Source organism: Chaetodon trifascialis, chromosome 17, assembly GCF_039877785.1.
Source record: "Chaetodon trifascialis isolate fChaTrf1 chromosome 17, fChaTrf1.hap1, whole genome shotgun sequence".
Classification (NCBI taxonomy): Eukaryota; Metazoa; Chordata; class Actinopteri; order Chaetodontiformes; family Chaetodontidae; genus Chaetodon; species Chaetodon trifascialis.
Genome location: NC_092072.1, coordinates 10,454,338 through 10,469,081, shown reverse-complemented (window position 1 = coordinate 10,469,081; position 14,744 = coordinate 10,454,338). Strand labels below are relative to the sequence as shown.

Genomic DNA, 14,744 nt, shown 5'->3' with positions numbered 1-14,744 from the left:
ACAGGTGTTTAGGAATGGAATGCTTTTCAGCTGCATTATGGGAAATGTAGGACCCATTGTCTTTGGACCTTGATGCCTGCGAGGCACTAAAGCCGCAGCTTTAGCCCAGCATGAAAACACACAGCCCCCTCATGCATTTGTGAGTGCGAAGGTGCAGTGGGAGTGCTAATGCAGGACGCTGCAGCAAAACATTTTAGGATCGTCCTTCAAAAAGGTTGAACCTGGCTCTTTGCTGCAGTGTCATCTGACAAGGTGCCGCGTTGGCCAATCAAGTACATGCGAACACACAGTCCTGGTGGATTATCTTCTAACTTAAATGGTTTTTTTGTTGTTGTTGTTTTTTTTTTTATCTCTGCCTCTGTTGCTTAGATATGGATCATTCACTTTGGCCAGTGAGAAAATATGAACCTGTACTTTAATATGTTTCTGCAGCTGGATTCGTCTTCTAGGGGCATTATTGTTACGCATAAATATTACAAATTAACTTAGGAATATGCATCATGCAAGTGCAGTACGGCTGACCACTGTTTTAGTAGTGCATATAGTCCAAAACAAAGTTACATGTATGTTCCTACCAACCAATTTCTCCTCAGTGAATCTGGGGCTTCTGGGGGCCCCTGGGGATCTTGTTACCAGAAATCTGTAGTGCCACTGACCAGCTGACACAGAATGAGTGTTGTCCCCTTCGTTTCCAGTACACCTTGCAGCAGCGCATTAAAACGTTGTTTACATGAATCATTATCTTGTTCCCAGAACTATAAAAAGCATCACTTCCCCACTTGATGTCGGCTAAAAATAAGTTCATGGCCATTTTTCAGGTCTGCAAACTTGAGCCTTATGAAAAGTGGAGCGTCCTTACTTTAAAACGACAGCCTCTGCCCGCTCCACATATTCAAGAAGCGACTTAAATGAACTTTGTGATGCTCCCTAACACCATTTCCATCGTAATTATTCGGCGCAGTGGGCGGCCGGCCGTCATCGTTTCGTGTTATTTTCGGATGTTACAAACTCCAGAGATGGTACAGCGCGGGGCGGACTCGCCTGCCTTTGGAGGCGTTGTTTCTGTTTCTGTCTATCTTACGCACTATCTCCGCCCTCATGGGAGAGACTTCTCCGTTTACCGAGCACCTTCTTCACGCACTGCCGTTAAATCAAATTTAGGTGTGACGGACTGCAAGAGCGCAAAGGACACAGCGTCAATTTGGCACCGGATCCCTCCCCTCCTTCGCTCTGAATTCCTGGATTATGGGGACGTCGCTATGCCGCGCTGGGTGAACCACAGACGCTTTCCAAGATCAGATCAGCCGAGCTAGAAGCGAGGAGCACGGCAAAAAATGTGCACGAAGCAGATATTGCACAGATGCTGCTGCACATCTCCGGGATATCGCCTGTAAATACCTTTTGGGATGTTTATTTCTATGCTTTTGTGGTTGTAGTGCGCGCAGTGTGCAGTAGGTTTGTGTGCTGCTCAGAGTTGGCTTAGCCCACAGGCATCATCACCTTGATAATTATCCCCATTTTAATATCAGTAATCGGTATGATTAATGTGCAGCGTGCAGCAGTTGTAACCATACAGAATCCGTGTTGTGTCGGTCATCTCTGTAGAGTGTTTTAAATATGAATAGAAGTGACAAATGATGAACTAATTGGCTCCGTGGATCGTTACACCAAACGCGCTGACAGGAGTTCATATTATTCCCAGATAATAAAGCGACGCAGGGGCTATTTGAAGTCACATGTGCCCAGAACAAACAATTAAGATGACAAAAACCGTCCTCAGAAGAGATTGTCTTTATTACCGAGGAAGCTGCATTGGGATCACATCTCAGTTCCTGGATTGCTTTAGAGTTGGAGGACAGGGAGCAGAGGAAGAAGAGAGGGAGCAGAAGCAGAGGAGAGCTGCTGAGCTGCACAACAGAGCCACTGCTGTTAGGCGAGCTTTGGCTTCAGTGATGGACTGAGCTGAAGGTGACGGGACCCCTGTGATAGCCAGCTTCAGCTTTCCTCCGAAGCCTTCACACCTGTAAGGCATGCATGGACAGACTTGCAGCATAGGTGAGAACAGGAGGAGCTGCCGACGTTGAACACAACAATTTGGCCCTAATGATTAAAATACAACTGTCTGTCAAAGAGGACGACACTGGCCTTTTATTTGGAAACCGTCTCTCAGGTCTGCACAAACTGATTCTACCTTTGTCCCAAAAAGCAAGAAAACCTGGAACCTCAGCACCCTCACAAGTGCCCTGGAAGCCCACCGGATTCAGTCCGCATCCACAGATGTAACTAAGCTGTCAAGATTTCGTCACCAGGAAGTCCTGAGTTTTAGGGTAAGTGTTGCACATGTGTGGGCACAGAGTGAAGTGACATGCTCCAAAATTTGCAGTGTGTTAAATATCTACCCCATCTCACAGTGTTGGTGACAGATAGCTCACTAATTGAGATGTTAAAGCTGGTCGTCCACCTTCGAGCCTGATTATTCAACAGCACAGGCAGCAGGGTCTGTGGCAGCAGTTAATACGACTGAAACTCGCCAGCCTCACTCAGGTGTCCAGGTTCAGTGTTTTTAAGATGATGCATTGCAGGCCCAGTGACCACTGACGACACACTGGTGAATTCAGTGAAAGTGGGACATCAGCACACAAGTAGATCATTTAAGATTTGCCAAATGGTTTGATTTGAATGCCTGGTGCATAGGAAACACAGCTTTCATGTGTTCTAAAAAGGTGTAGGCTGTTCAGGGAATTAGGCTCAAAAGCAAATCCCACTGTTGGATCCACATTCTGATTATACTCAATCATTATGTTCTATTATGGCGCCTTAAGTATCACATGCTGAATTTACACAGCGCCTGGCATTTTGTGCCAGTAAGTTTATATTTTTGTCCAGAAATTGTACAAATGCATTTCTCTTTCTAGTGCCATATATCTGCATTTAAACTTGTATTTTTGACTGCATATTTTGCATGAAATGACTGCTAATTGGCATAAAACTGCTTTATTGAAGCGTCACAATAGTTTATTTTATCCCATGTTCAAGATGGGTTTGTGCACATGACAATTGATATCATATATTCTAATATCATGGCACTAAATGTGACTCTTGTGCCCCACACTGAGACGAGCATTGTTTACTCATGATTTATTTTCAAGAGAATTTCACATCAGGTCCCTGCAAAGCCCCCATAAGGTGAAGTCAGTGTAAGGACCTGCTTGATTGGCACTCAGCTTCTGTCGAGTTGGCCAGACTTGCTTGCCATTCTGCACTGATTTCACTGACACCTGTAGTTTGCTAATTAGATATCTGTGGGTGTTGCACATTGAACACCTGCACAGACTGCAGGGGTGGAGTTCTGACAGCTGGGATATGCAAAGTAGATATTAAGAGCTCATTCTTTAATTCCGCTTGCTGAAACAGAATCGGTGTGAGTACATTTTGTATTTGCCAAGAAGTGTCCCACTTTCACTGGACTAGGGGTCCGTCTGTGTATTTTGGATGAATAGTTGGAAAACCAAGATGCGCTTGTGTGGATTTCTGTGCTGTGACAGCTCAGCTGGCAAAAACAGAGGATGCTTGATGTTTGGGCACTCTGTAATGTAGCACAGGTATGATTGGAGGCCACTATCTTATATTGCACTGCAGGCTCTTGCAGACAGTTCCTCATCTTAACAAAAAAACCCATAATGCAGTGGAGAGAGAGGGGCTTCAGTTAATGAAAAGTCTGAGGCCGCACACTTGATAGAACACGATAAGTTCACTCTGACTCATTGCCTTTTGCAGGATTTCCTCGGCCTCCTCCATGTGAAATGCCTATAAAGATATGAGCCATCTCGTACATCTCATCATGGAATTGCTTTAGCTTAGCTGAAGTAGGGAGGCGAGCGTCGTGGACGTCTAATAATCTTTTTGGCTCTTCTTGAACTGTTGACAATCTGGACTCCTTGCCACTCTGCTGCAGTAGTCAGCCGGGAGCCTGACAGCCAGCAAAGAGCTGATTCTACTCCAACACCAAGTTTCCGTCATGATTCTGCTCTTCAGCCATCTTCAGTACAACGCGTGGAGGGGGCTTTCTCTCGCTGCCAACGACAGAAAGGCTTTGAAAGTTTGCTTGAATGTTCTCGAACAAAAAGAAAAAAGAAAAGCAGGAACTCCTGTCCTGCAATCTTCTTAAATTGTTTTCCTCTGCCTCAGGTCATGAATTTCTTTGCCATGCTCATTTTTTATCAGTGGCCCAACAGGGAAAACACAAGATATTTTTACCCCTCTGGTAATTCTTCTCCATCCTGAGCCTCTGTTCTCACTTCACGCAGTCTAACAATGTTCTACCTCATCATACTCATCTGTCTCTCTTGCAGAACGACCTAACAAACCTCTCCTCGTACCCTCCTCCTCTTAATCTGTTCCCACACTAGCCCTCAGATTTCTCATTGAAGTGGGCATCCTAACTCGCTGGCATCTCATACAGCTGTGACCCACGTTTTTAAAGGAAGGTGGATGTCATGACGGGACAGGCTCCCTTTAAGATGAATAAGCTCAATCATCAAATGTCTTGAATGTTTTCTGTTTACTGCCTGTTTTATTTCCTTACCTTTCTTCCTGAAATTCCAACCAGAGAATGAGGAATAGGAAACATGGGTGTGCTTATCAATTAATCATAATAACAGCTTGTGGTTAAGCAGCGTTGTGACATTTAGGCTATAAAGGGCAGCTATGGTAAGTTGAATGTTGCTCCTAATACAAACACATAATTTACTGTAGCCTGCAGTTTTTCAGTTTTCTCCCAAGTGAGTGAAATTAAAGCTAAACCACTTCTGCTTTTGGGGTAAAAATACACAGACGAGTTACAGCTAAACATCGCTGATAATCCTGAAGAAAACCCAGAGGGTCATTCAACAACACTTACTGCTGTTTTTCCAGAATCCTCAAAGACTCCTCCAGCCGTTAACATTAAGAAATATTACACCTGCTGCACGATATCTAAATATTTTTTAACTTATTTCTAAGTTGCATCTCTATTCCTTATTCCAAACCCTAACTGTAGCTACAAGTTACATTTCTCCATGTTTGACCTGTGAGCCAAAATCATACTTCTGTTTTCATCTTTAGTCATATATGTCAATATCAATGTTACTTTTCTTTTATTTTTTTTTATTTCCATGTACAAGGATGTTTATTTTTCTTGTGTTGCACATTGCTGTTGTAGGTAATGTTTGGTCCCTCAGTCGTAAAAAAAAAAAAAAAATCAACAACTTTACTTGTGTCTGTGCCATATAGCTGCATGGACACATCTTCAAAGACGTGGCTGCCGCATCAGAGTCAGTTTGGGTTGGTTGGTCAAGCGGAGGTTTGCTGTGGTGGACCTGGAGTTTTAACCCCAAGTGAGTCAGTTTAGCCCCACACTGGTGGAAGTCTATTTTTCTGCTTCTGTCAACTGTGCTCTCGCAGCCTCTTCTCCAGTCTGTCGTGGTCCAATAAGATTTCTCTGTTATATATGTTTTTATATGTTCCCCTTCAATCCGCCGTTAAATCCATCGACACCACTGTTGCCAATATAATAGAGGGTTTAACATGCACTCCAGCCTCAGCTGTGCCAATCTGCTCTCTTTCCTCTGCCATGGCATTCCAGTCCTTTTCAGCACTGTGAAGCTTTACAAAAGTACCTCAATATATTGAGGATTTTTCAGCGCTCAATCCTCCACCGGAGCATCACTCACCCCCTGAGCCCTGCTTTGTCACACTCCCAGAGTTTTATTTTGACATCCTCAAGGTTTGATAGCGCCATTTGCCTTTTTACTCCGGCTTTGATACACTCCGAGTCTTCCTACTCTATGCTCTCTTTACTTCCCCAGATGAAAGCAGCCATTTCTGCTCCCTCCAGGGACAGGAAGAGAAATTATTTTCTGTTAGTTAGCACAGCGTGCAAAGCTGTTGTTTCATTTCAAACACTAAGACCTGCAGAGTCACGTTCTGAAGTGTTAGGGTGAAACAAACAATAAGGTGGTAGATATTATAGGGGAAATCTTAGTGGAGGATCACCTTATTGTGAACTGTTATGTGTGGTGAGATAATACAGAGGTGTATCAGAGCAGTCAGTGTTAAGAGCTTCAAATTGATGCTTGATCTCTGATTTCTTTTTCACAATTTCCAGCTGTTTAATTTCGACCTGCTCATTTACAAGCACAGCACACAATAATGCTTCCAGATATATTAGTAAAAATGAAGGTAGTTTGACGGAGAGCAGTGCACAGGCTGCGAACATGTTCCTATGGTAACTAGGCCACACTCCCCTTGGCTTGCTCACACACACACACACAGGCAGAGGGACAGGCAGGAGAGAGACGGGAGTGCTGGAAATCACACGTGATGGAGAGCAACTTCAGATTGTTTATTTAGGCGACTGTTCTCATGCTGTCCTCCGCTTGAAAGGTGTTCACGTTTTAAACCTCCCCTTCTCTTGGCCTTAAGGAATCTTGGTTACATTGCAGAATGTAGGAAGTCACTTTCTTTCTGCTCCTCCAAAAATATGTCAGTTTCAAAGCCAATCTCAGGTTCTTTCCCGTGGCTCCCTCACGCCCACACTGCCCCTGCTTCCTCAACCCCTCCTCCCACCTCTGCTTTCAAATCCTGCAGCTCTGCCTCTTCTGTGCATTTTACATTTACCTGATTACAGTGCTGTTTCTAAACATAGCACCGAGTGACTCTGAACACAGTCAGAAGTGTCACTTGTCCCTCTTTTGGCTGAACTTTTCTTAGCATGAACCCAAGTTTTTTTTCCTATTTAAGCATCATTGGAGTGTTTATGTTCAGCTCATAATGGAGCGAGTTTGAGTAAAACTCCTCCGAATTTGCGTCCACACTCAAAAGGGGTTGATTCACCTTGCATTTAAAAGCATTGCAAGACGTGAGTTTATTCCATCAAGCAGCTGATTCTCTAAATGCTGGCAGTGTGTGTGTCTGTGTGCTTGGCATCTCCAGTGTCATTCTGCATTTTGTAAATCACTGCTCACGCTTAAACCATGTCAAGCCTCCCGGGGCGATGCTGCCGGCTTGTCAAAGAGCCACAAGGTTGATCCAGCGAGGTTTTGCTTGTCAGTCCTGCAGGCTGATTGTTTGGACAGCTCACTGTTAATGAATGGCCCGAACTTTACGCACGCGTTTGCAACGTCTGTGGCTTTTCAACAGTGGTGCTGCTGTGATGAATTCATGATGGCAGATAAACCGTCTTTGAACCAGGTAGTTGGTAGTTGGACATTTATTTTCTTAAACAAGCTTTAGTTGGCTCATGTGCTCTCAAAACTATTACTCGAAGGTCCGATTTTGATTTTCTGGAACGATTTGCGATAACAAAACAACATTTAATCAATTATTTAACAGCACATCTCTGATCTGATTTGGCTCAGCACGAAACCAACACAGACAAGGCTCAGACAGTCCATATTTATTCCTGACACAGACCTATTTATAACTACATTTACACTAGTTTTAGAAATTGTGTGCTAGAGAAAATGAGACATGTTCTGTATCTGCAGTTCAGGAGCTGATAGCAAATTCTCTGGTTTAACATTAATGTGTTAATCAAGCCACAACCTCCTCGAAAATGAGTCCAATGTGGAAGTGCAGACAACTGCAGCTCCTCGAATATTACACTTCATAACATATTATAGTCTATTCATACATTGAGGTATGGGCTGGGTCTGGATTGATTGTTGGTCTTGATGCTTTGAGAAGCTCTGACTTTAAGAGTCAGTTCACCCAAATTAAAACATTTTCTCTCTTGCCCATTGTGCTTTCTATCCAAGTTTTTGATGATTTAAAGAGCAACTTAACACCCTCTTTAGCTCGAATACACCCCCTCTATAACAAATCCAGCGTGCAGTGATAACAGTTGCTTTGTACTTTGGGGTCTTTTTTTGGTGTCGAGAGGACAGAATTACTCGATTGTTTCCTGGAAGAACTGCAAGTACAAGAAACAGTAAAGTCCAACACCAGGATCAATCGATGGTATGATAGAATAACTCCACATATTATTAACTAAATCAAGACATTAAAGTGCATTTAATTTTAAGTTACTTTTTAAGAACCACAAACAAAATCAATTTCACCTCTATTTTATTGACAGGCAGAAGAAATGTGTGAGGACGCATCAAAACCAGGGGACATAAAATCAAAAGAAAAAAGACAATATAATTTGTGTAGATTGAACCTGTTGTGGTGATGTCACACCAGTGTTGTCCACAGACAATTTAGCACTGACTGAAATAATAAAAGTATTGAAATATTGCATATAGTAGTGGTTATAGCCCCAGTGGCAGAAATCAATATTTGATCAACACAGTCCAGCAGACCAGTAATGATGTACCAGTAATCATTTCTTTTTACATGCACACATAACATAAACAAACTGTTCTGTACCATTGTGTTATTGGTTGCAGAAACTGTGCTGCGATACTTACGTGGATGTCAGTTATTGGTCCAAATATAATTAACTTGTATTAATTTTATAATGTTTTCTCCACTGTTCAACTTTCTACAGTGAGGTAAGTAGTGCACAGGTTCACAAGCATTAAATTAGGATTCAGTTAATAAGGACATATTGGAGCTGTCGCTAAAATAGCGAATTTCCAGCCATAATCACCAGTTGGCTGCTGTCATGAACAGTATTTACTAGTTGGAATGTGGCAATTACGGATACTTCCATATGACATAAATGCGACATCTGCCCCACTTGGCCTGTCTGTGAGTCACCAGAGGCTCCTTGTTGTCAGATGCTCCAGACCAGACATAATGAGGCGTGTGTGTGTGTGTGTGTGTGTGTGTGTGTGTGTGTGTGTGTGTGTGTGTGTGTGTGTGTGTGTGTGTGTGTGTGTGTGTGTGTGTGTGTGTGTGTGTGTGTGTGTGTGTGTGTGTGTGTGTGTGTGTGTGTGTGTGTGTGTGAGTGAGAGAGAGAGAGAGAGTGTAAATGAGTGATCTGTTACTGGAAACACTGTCACTCCAAGACAAACTGGACTCCATTGTGGACAGTCAACATAAACTCAAGCTCACTCAATTTTCTCAGGAGGCTCATCTCCCGCCCTCATTGACTGAAACGTGTGATGTAAAGCTTGTAGGCCTCATAACACCGAAGAGGCCTCAAATATGTGACATTAAACAAAGTGAATCTGACTGAGAGAGCCTTGAAAAGTAGCATAGATGATGCAGATCCCCATCATGAGTGAAATGCAAATGATCATAGATGCTTTTATTTCTCAGTATAGCTGGTTTCTCTTTGGGATCCAAAGTGGCATCAGTAAAAGCATCAATGTTGGCATAATTCTTCATTTAAAACTGTGCTGTTGAAAACATTCCTACTTTTATGTCCCACCAAGAACTTACACATGTGGTGGCTTGATTTAAACTGTCTAATTACATTACAGAATATAAGTGTAGTGATTCTCTGCATTATATTAATATTCAGCCACAGCTTGCAAAGTCACTGTACTATATATGACCATCTACAGTACGTACTGTCCCAGCAGTATTCTCTGTGGGAATTTGGGCAATGCAGTGCTATGTCCTCCACACGACACAGGCATCACTTGAGAAGACACAGTTAAACTTTAAAATAACTTTCTGAACAAACGAAACTGTGTGTGGCTGTTAGCAGTTTTTGTAATATGTGTGAAAGCGTGTTCACATTGAATCTTGAGCCTTTCTTTTTGATAAAGTGGATCTGCAAGCCAACAAACAGGCACGATTTAGGGCTGTGTTGAAGTATGCAGTCAGACTTCGGACATCTCAACTGCCAGTGCAGATCTGATTTCACTGGTCTTGTTTCCCTCAAATGTAAAATCTGTTTACCTCTCTGCATAGAAGTCATGTCCATCATTTTAGCTGTGCTAGCACTGGTCCTCCACTTTGATCCAGACTGAAATGTCTCCACAACTATGATATGGATGGACACTTATGGTCCACAGAGGATGAATCCTAATGACTTTGGAGTCCTCTGACTTTACCTCTAGCACCATTTTGAGATTGACATTTGTGGTTCTGAGTGAAATATCCATTGGATGGATTGGTATGAAATTTGGACCGACATTAATGTCTGTCTCAGGATGAGTGGTAAAACTTTGGCTATTCCATAACTTTTCATGTGGTGCCATCATCATTTGGATCATGACCAAATACCTGCAAAGCTCATTACATTCCCATCATCTTCAGCTGTACATTGGCTTTAGTGCTAATTAGCAGCATGCTAAACTAAAATATTAAATCTGCTAAACATCAGCATGTTAATTTAGACTGTCTTCCAAATCTGTATTGCATATTTGTTTTATGCAGTGTGTATAATACAGTACATACTAACTGTCTTAGTGTTTTATCTACTTCTTTTTTCATTTATGCTAACAGGAAGTAACATAAAACAAATACTGTTTGCTTTCCCGTGACAGTTATCAGCTGGTAGTCTGCTAAAATAGAACTGACTGATATCATGCGGTGGAAGCTGACCAGTATGTTTTAGTGTATTATTAATATTTACATGTGAATTTTAAAAATTAAACATGAAAGTGAAGACAATAAATGGACGGGCCAGTCGTAGAAGTGGGCGGGCCTAGGGCTGTTAGCAGTGCTTGTGAAGTGTTGTTATGTAAGCTAACATGATTTCAGGGATAGCTTCGGTGCTAAAACTGTAATTGTATTCAATATGGCGCTGTTATCCAATCTGCCTAATTATGGCAGTATTGGTGTTGATACCAGTCTGGCCAATCAGATTGGTGCATCCCTAGTTGTACTTGCGGTAATGATTGTTTGATAATTGTGTACCATAGTTTGAATAAAAAGTTAGGATTTCATTAAGTATCTTTTGGTAAAAGAATAGCTGCTGTGAGATTTCATTGCTATTAATAAAGAATTTAACCGTTTGCATTTGATAAAGCTCTGTTATCACTTAGTTTGAGAGATGGCACGCTGTGTCCTTACACTGCATCTAACTTGTATCTAGAACAAAAAAAGTACATCCTGGTAAAAAAAGGTTATGACTGAATTCATTTTATTTAAATAAAAAAACAAACTTCCCAAATGTGTATTAATAGAGAGATATATACGAAAGGTTGAGAATGTTTCTCCTCTACCCACTCACAGTCTTCCTCTTTCTGTCTTTCTCTCCCTCTGTATCACAGTTAGCTAGAGGCTGTTGCCACCCACACACTCCATCCTGACAGCAATTTACATTCAGAATAGCCCATGTGAACACATCCATGTGTTTTAATATGTCACGTTTACTTAGAGCATTGCATGTTGCAGGTGACTGTTTTAGTGTCAGTGATGTTGAAAATGGGAAATATTCTAAATATCACTCTGCAGGGTCGATCAATCAATTTGCTGTAGTCTGCCTGTGAGAGGTGTCATGATTCAGGCCCTCATGAGACACAAAAAGAAATATTTCCTTCAGCCGAGGAAGGTTCCCCCCGTGGGCAGCCAATAGGTCTGATCAGTTCACTCACACGTGTGGCACTAGAAAGTGTTTTGCAGCATGCAACTTAGTCTTTTTCATCATCTTAACTGTGCAGTTGTGTGCCAGTATCTTCTACAGTTCAAGTAGAAGCCCTTGGAGTTGTTTCCATGGATACCAAACAATTAGCTGGGATTCAGAATAGAACCTGGAGAGTAGCCTATTTACGGGCTTCGGGAGCGAGGAAATCATAGGATGACAGAGAGTCTTGATTCCCTGTTGCAAAGGGAAAAGGAAGCTCCTTTGGTTAATGGATGGGGGAAAAAAATCCCACACATCAATCACAGGCAAAAATAGGAACAGAATGAATATGAACATGAGACATAATCAGGATTTTAGCTTTACAAGACCAACCTATGGATGAATCAGTGACATTTTGTTCCACACTTCAAAGGATCAAATGTATGATGTGTGATTTTGATTATACAATCTTCTGGAAAAAATGCATTAAATCTGAACAGTGTAAGACAACAAGATAGAATGTGTTTGTTTTAGGCTACGAAATTGTCTTTGGCTTCAAGAAAGGGCCACGGTTTACATGTTCAATGCTGAGCAGTGCTTGGATTCAAATTCAGAAACACTTCCCTGCAGGGAAATTGCTTTGTTGGAGCACAAGTTGGTCAACACACAGTTAGAAAGAGAGATAGATAAAACTTCAGCTACAAACTATTATAAAAATAACATACTACTACTACTACTACTACTACTAAGACTACTAAGACTAATAATAATAATAATAATAATAATAATAATAATAATAATAATAATAATAGTAAACTGTGCAAATGTTCTATGAGTAATGATAATAAATGCACAATGTAATGAAAATAATGCAACATAGTTTAGTCGGAAATTGGGAGCCTGATAGCCTTTCATTCACCCTGACATGATGTTCATGTTATCAGATGGTTATTTTGTTATTTTTTGCCCGATTCTAGAAAGTGAGGTACGTAGAAGCTGTAGTAACAGTTGCCAAAAGCAGCTAACGTTCCAGCTCTTCCACATTTTGGTCATTATTTTTCATGAATGTAGCTGCATAGCTCAAGCGATATAGGAAGATGTCTCCATTATTTATCCGCCTTTTAAGCTTTTGACTGGTAAATGTGTTCCTATAACAGTGGGAAATAGCCATCAATACAAACAATACCAGACCTATTTGGACAAATCTTACATGAGGGCAGCAATTCACAGTACTAGAACCAGGCTAGGAAATATGACAATTTTTCATGTGGATGGAAAGAGGGATATATAAAGTCTTTTTAAAAATCATGATGGAGTGTCATGGGGTGTATTAACCTTCTTTGTGCTGTTTATAAAACCCCTTGTGTTCCTGTTGTGTGTATGGAGGGATAAAGATTTTGGAGTTATGCCTCAAGTATTCTGCTCCTGTGCATTGGACTCATCTCTCTGAGCCAACACATGTAGAAAAAGCGTCAGATGTGGTTCCCCACAGACATCCGTCCACACTTTTATAGATCCACCACCATGTTCCAGAGTTTGCACAAGTCCAACGAAGACATTAGGGTTCAAGATGACTCATTAGAGCGTGTTTCTTCCTTCCACGATATAGGGGCCCAGTATATTCTCACACCAGGTTTTGCGTCATTTCCCACTGGCATTGCTAACAAAAAGTTCTCCAATGGAAGTGCGATGAATAGCGTCTTAAGTGTGTTTCAGACTGTCACAGTGTTGTTCCTTGTGTTTTTTTTTTGGAGGCTGTAGATGTCTGTCCTCGTTGCTGAGCTTCACTTACACCTACTGGTCTGCATTCCTGACGTGCTGATGGCTTGTTTGTTATTATTACGTGTTTGTTGTACTTTTCTGAAAGCTATTTCCCCTTCTGCATGTGACCACAGCAGGTAATGACAATGACTGCAAGGTAATTACACAAGCTATGAATAAGATGATGTAAAAATGTAATAAAATGTCCCTTGAACAGTGGACTTGGACCTCATGAAGGACCTCCAACATATTCTACTTTTTAGTGATAATGATGCAATAACATCGGGAAACATTGGTTGAATAACTTGCTAGAAAAAGAATAGCAGTCAAAATTATTATATGAATGTTAAATATTATAATTACTTAATCCACTCATCTGTTGCCCTTGGCGAAGTAATCATATAGTGTTGTGCTGTATTTTATTCCTTTTGTGACCTATTTCTAAGGACATTTTGTGATTACATCATCAAATCTGTAATATTGTTCATGGCCTCATGTCGTTTTAAAATCTCATAGGATTGTCAGAGCACTTTGTAAGCCAACACTGTTAACTGCCAGTCAAACTCAATAAGCTCTGCTGCTTGTGCAGCTGTTACTTAACAGTTTATCCATATATGCCACAACTCATTTCTGCCTTGACACATTTTTTTAACACTCTTACATATTTTACCCCTATTGGCATAGAATGTGTTTGGATGAGCTCAAAAAGTTGTTCAAGTGTTTCCTGATTTGATACCATTTTGGCTGCAAAAGCACATGAGGCCTATTTGGCAATAAACTGTCATAATCATTGCACACATTGTGTAATTGCTACCTAATTTAGATTAGCACAAACACAGATAAACTCTGAGCAATCTTATAAAATTTGATGGAAATTTACTCAGCAACAGCCCTACAGCACCATGATAAATTTAAATGGCCACAACCCAGCAGCCAATTAGTCTGACTCACTGATGTTTGGGCAGTTTATCATCAAAATCTCAATATTCACAGCATTTTGATAGAATCCAAAAGTCATCCTGGTCTTTCATAATGCACAATGATTCAGGAAGGAAAAAAGGAAATCTAAATGTATGTTAATAAGAATGATCCATTTAGGAAATTGAACACCTGCATTTGATCACTAGTGATTTAATTAATGTCTGCACTCTTTTCTCATAGACCAATCCCGCAGGGCAAGTTTTGCCTCTGTAAGACAGTCAAGCATGGAGACCCCTCCCAATGCCACCCCACAGCCCTTCAGACAGCCGGTGAGTACAATTAAGGTCTGTCACACTCTTCCAATGCAAGTCTGACATATGCAAGCTTTCTGCTCACAATGAAAACACATGCACATTTTTTGGGCCCAGTCCAATATTGTAAATTCCCTCCAGGGAATGTGATGCTTGAAAGAGTTTACACTTTCATAGATAAAAAAAAATGTCATACATAAAGTTCCTAGCTCAGCCTGCAAGTAAATAATGTTTATTTTTATTGCATTATATTCAAACAGCTAGGGAAAGTGTTGTTATTCTGCTCTCATGAACTGTGTTTTTCT

The 14,744-nt window shown here is 41.1% G+C and overlaps 1 protein-coding gene across 9 annotated transcripts in view; it reads left to right on the top strand.

Annotated features, from left to right (window-relative positions):
- Nucleotides 1–1,083: 1,083 nt before the first annotated feature.
- Nucleotides 1,084–14,744, top strand: part of LOC139345495 (ras/Rap GTPase-activating protein SynGAP-like) — a 43,460-nt gene continuing 29,799 nt past the window's right edge. For 2 of the 9 annotated variants that reach the window (XM_070984102.1, XM_070984104.1), the window contains exons 1-3: nt 1,187–1,390; nt 5,272–5,375; nt 14,369–14,457. In XM_070984102.1, the coding sequence (XP_070840203.1) occupies nt 1,335–1,390; nt 5,272–5,375; nt 14,369–14,457 (249 nt within the window). In that variant the 5' untranslated portion in view covers nt 1,187–1,334. Of the gene's footprint in view, nt 2,328–5,271; nt 5,376–14,368; nt 14,458–14,744 lie in introns of all 9 variants that reach the window. The other 7 variants (XM_070984107.1, XM_070984106.1, XM_070984108.1 and 4 more) reach the window with 7 other exon arrangements.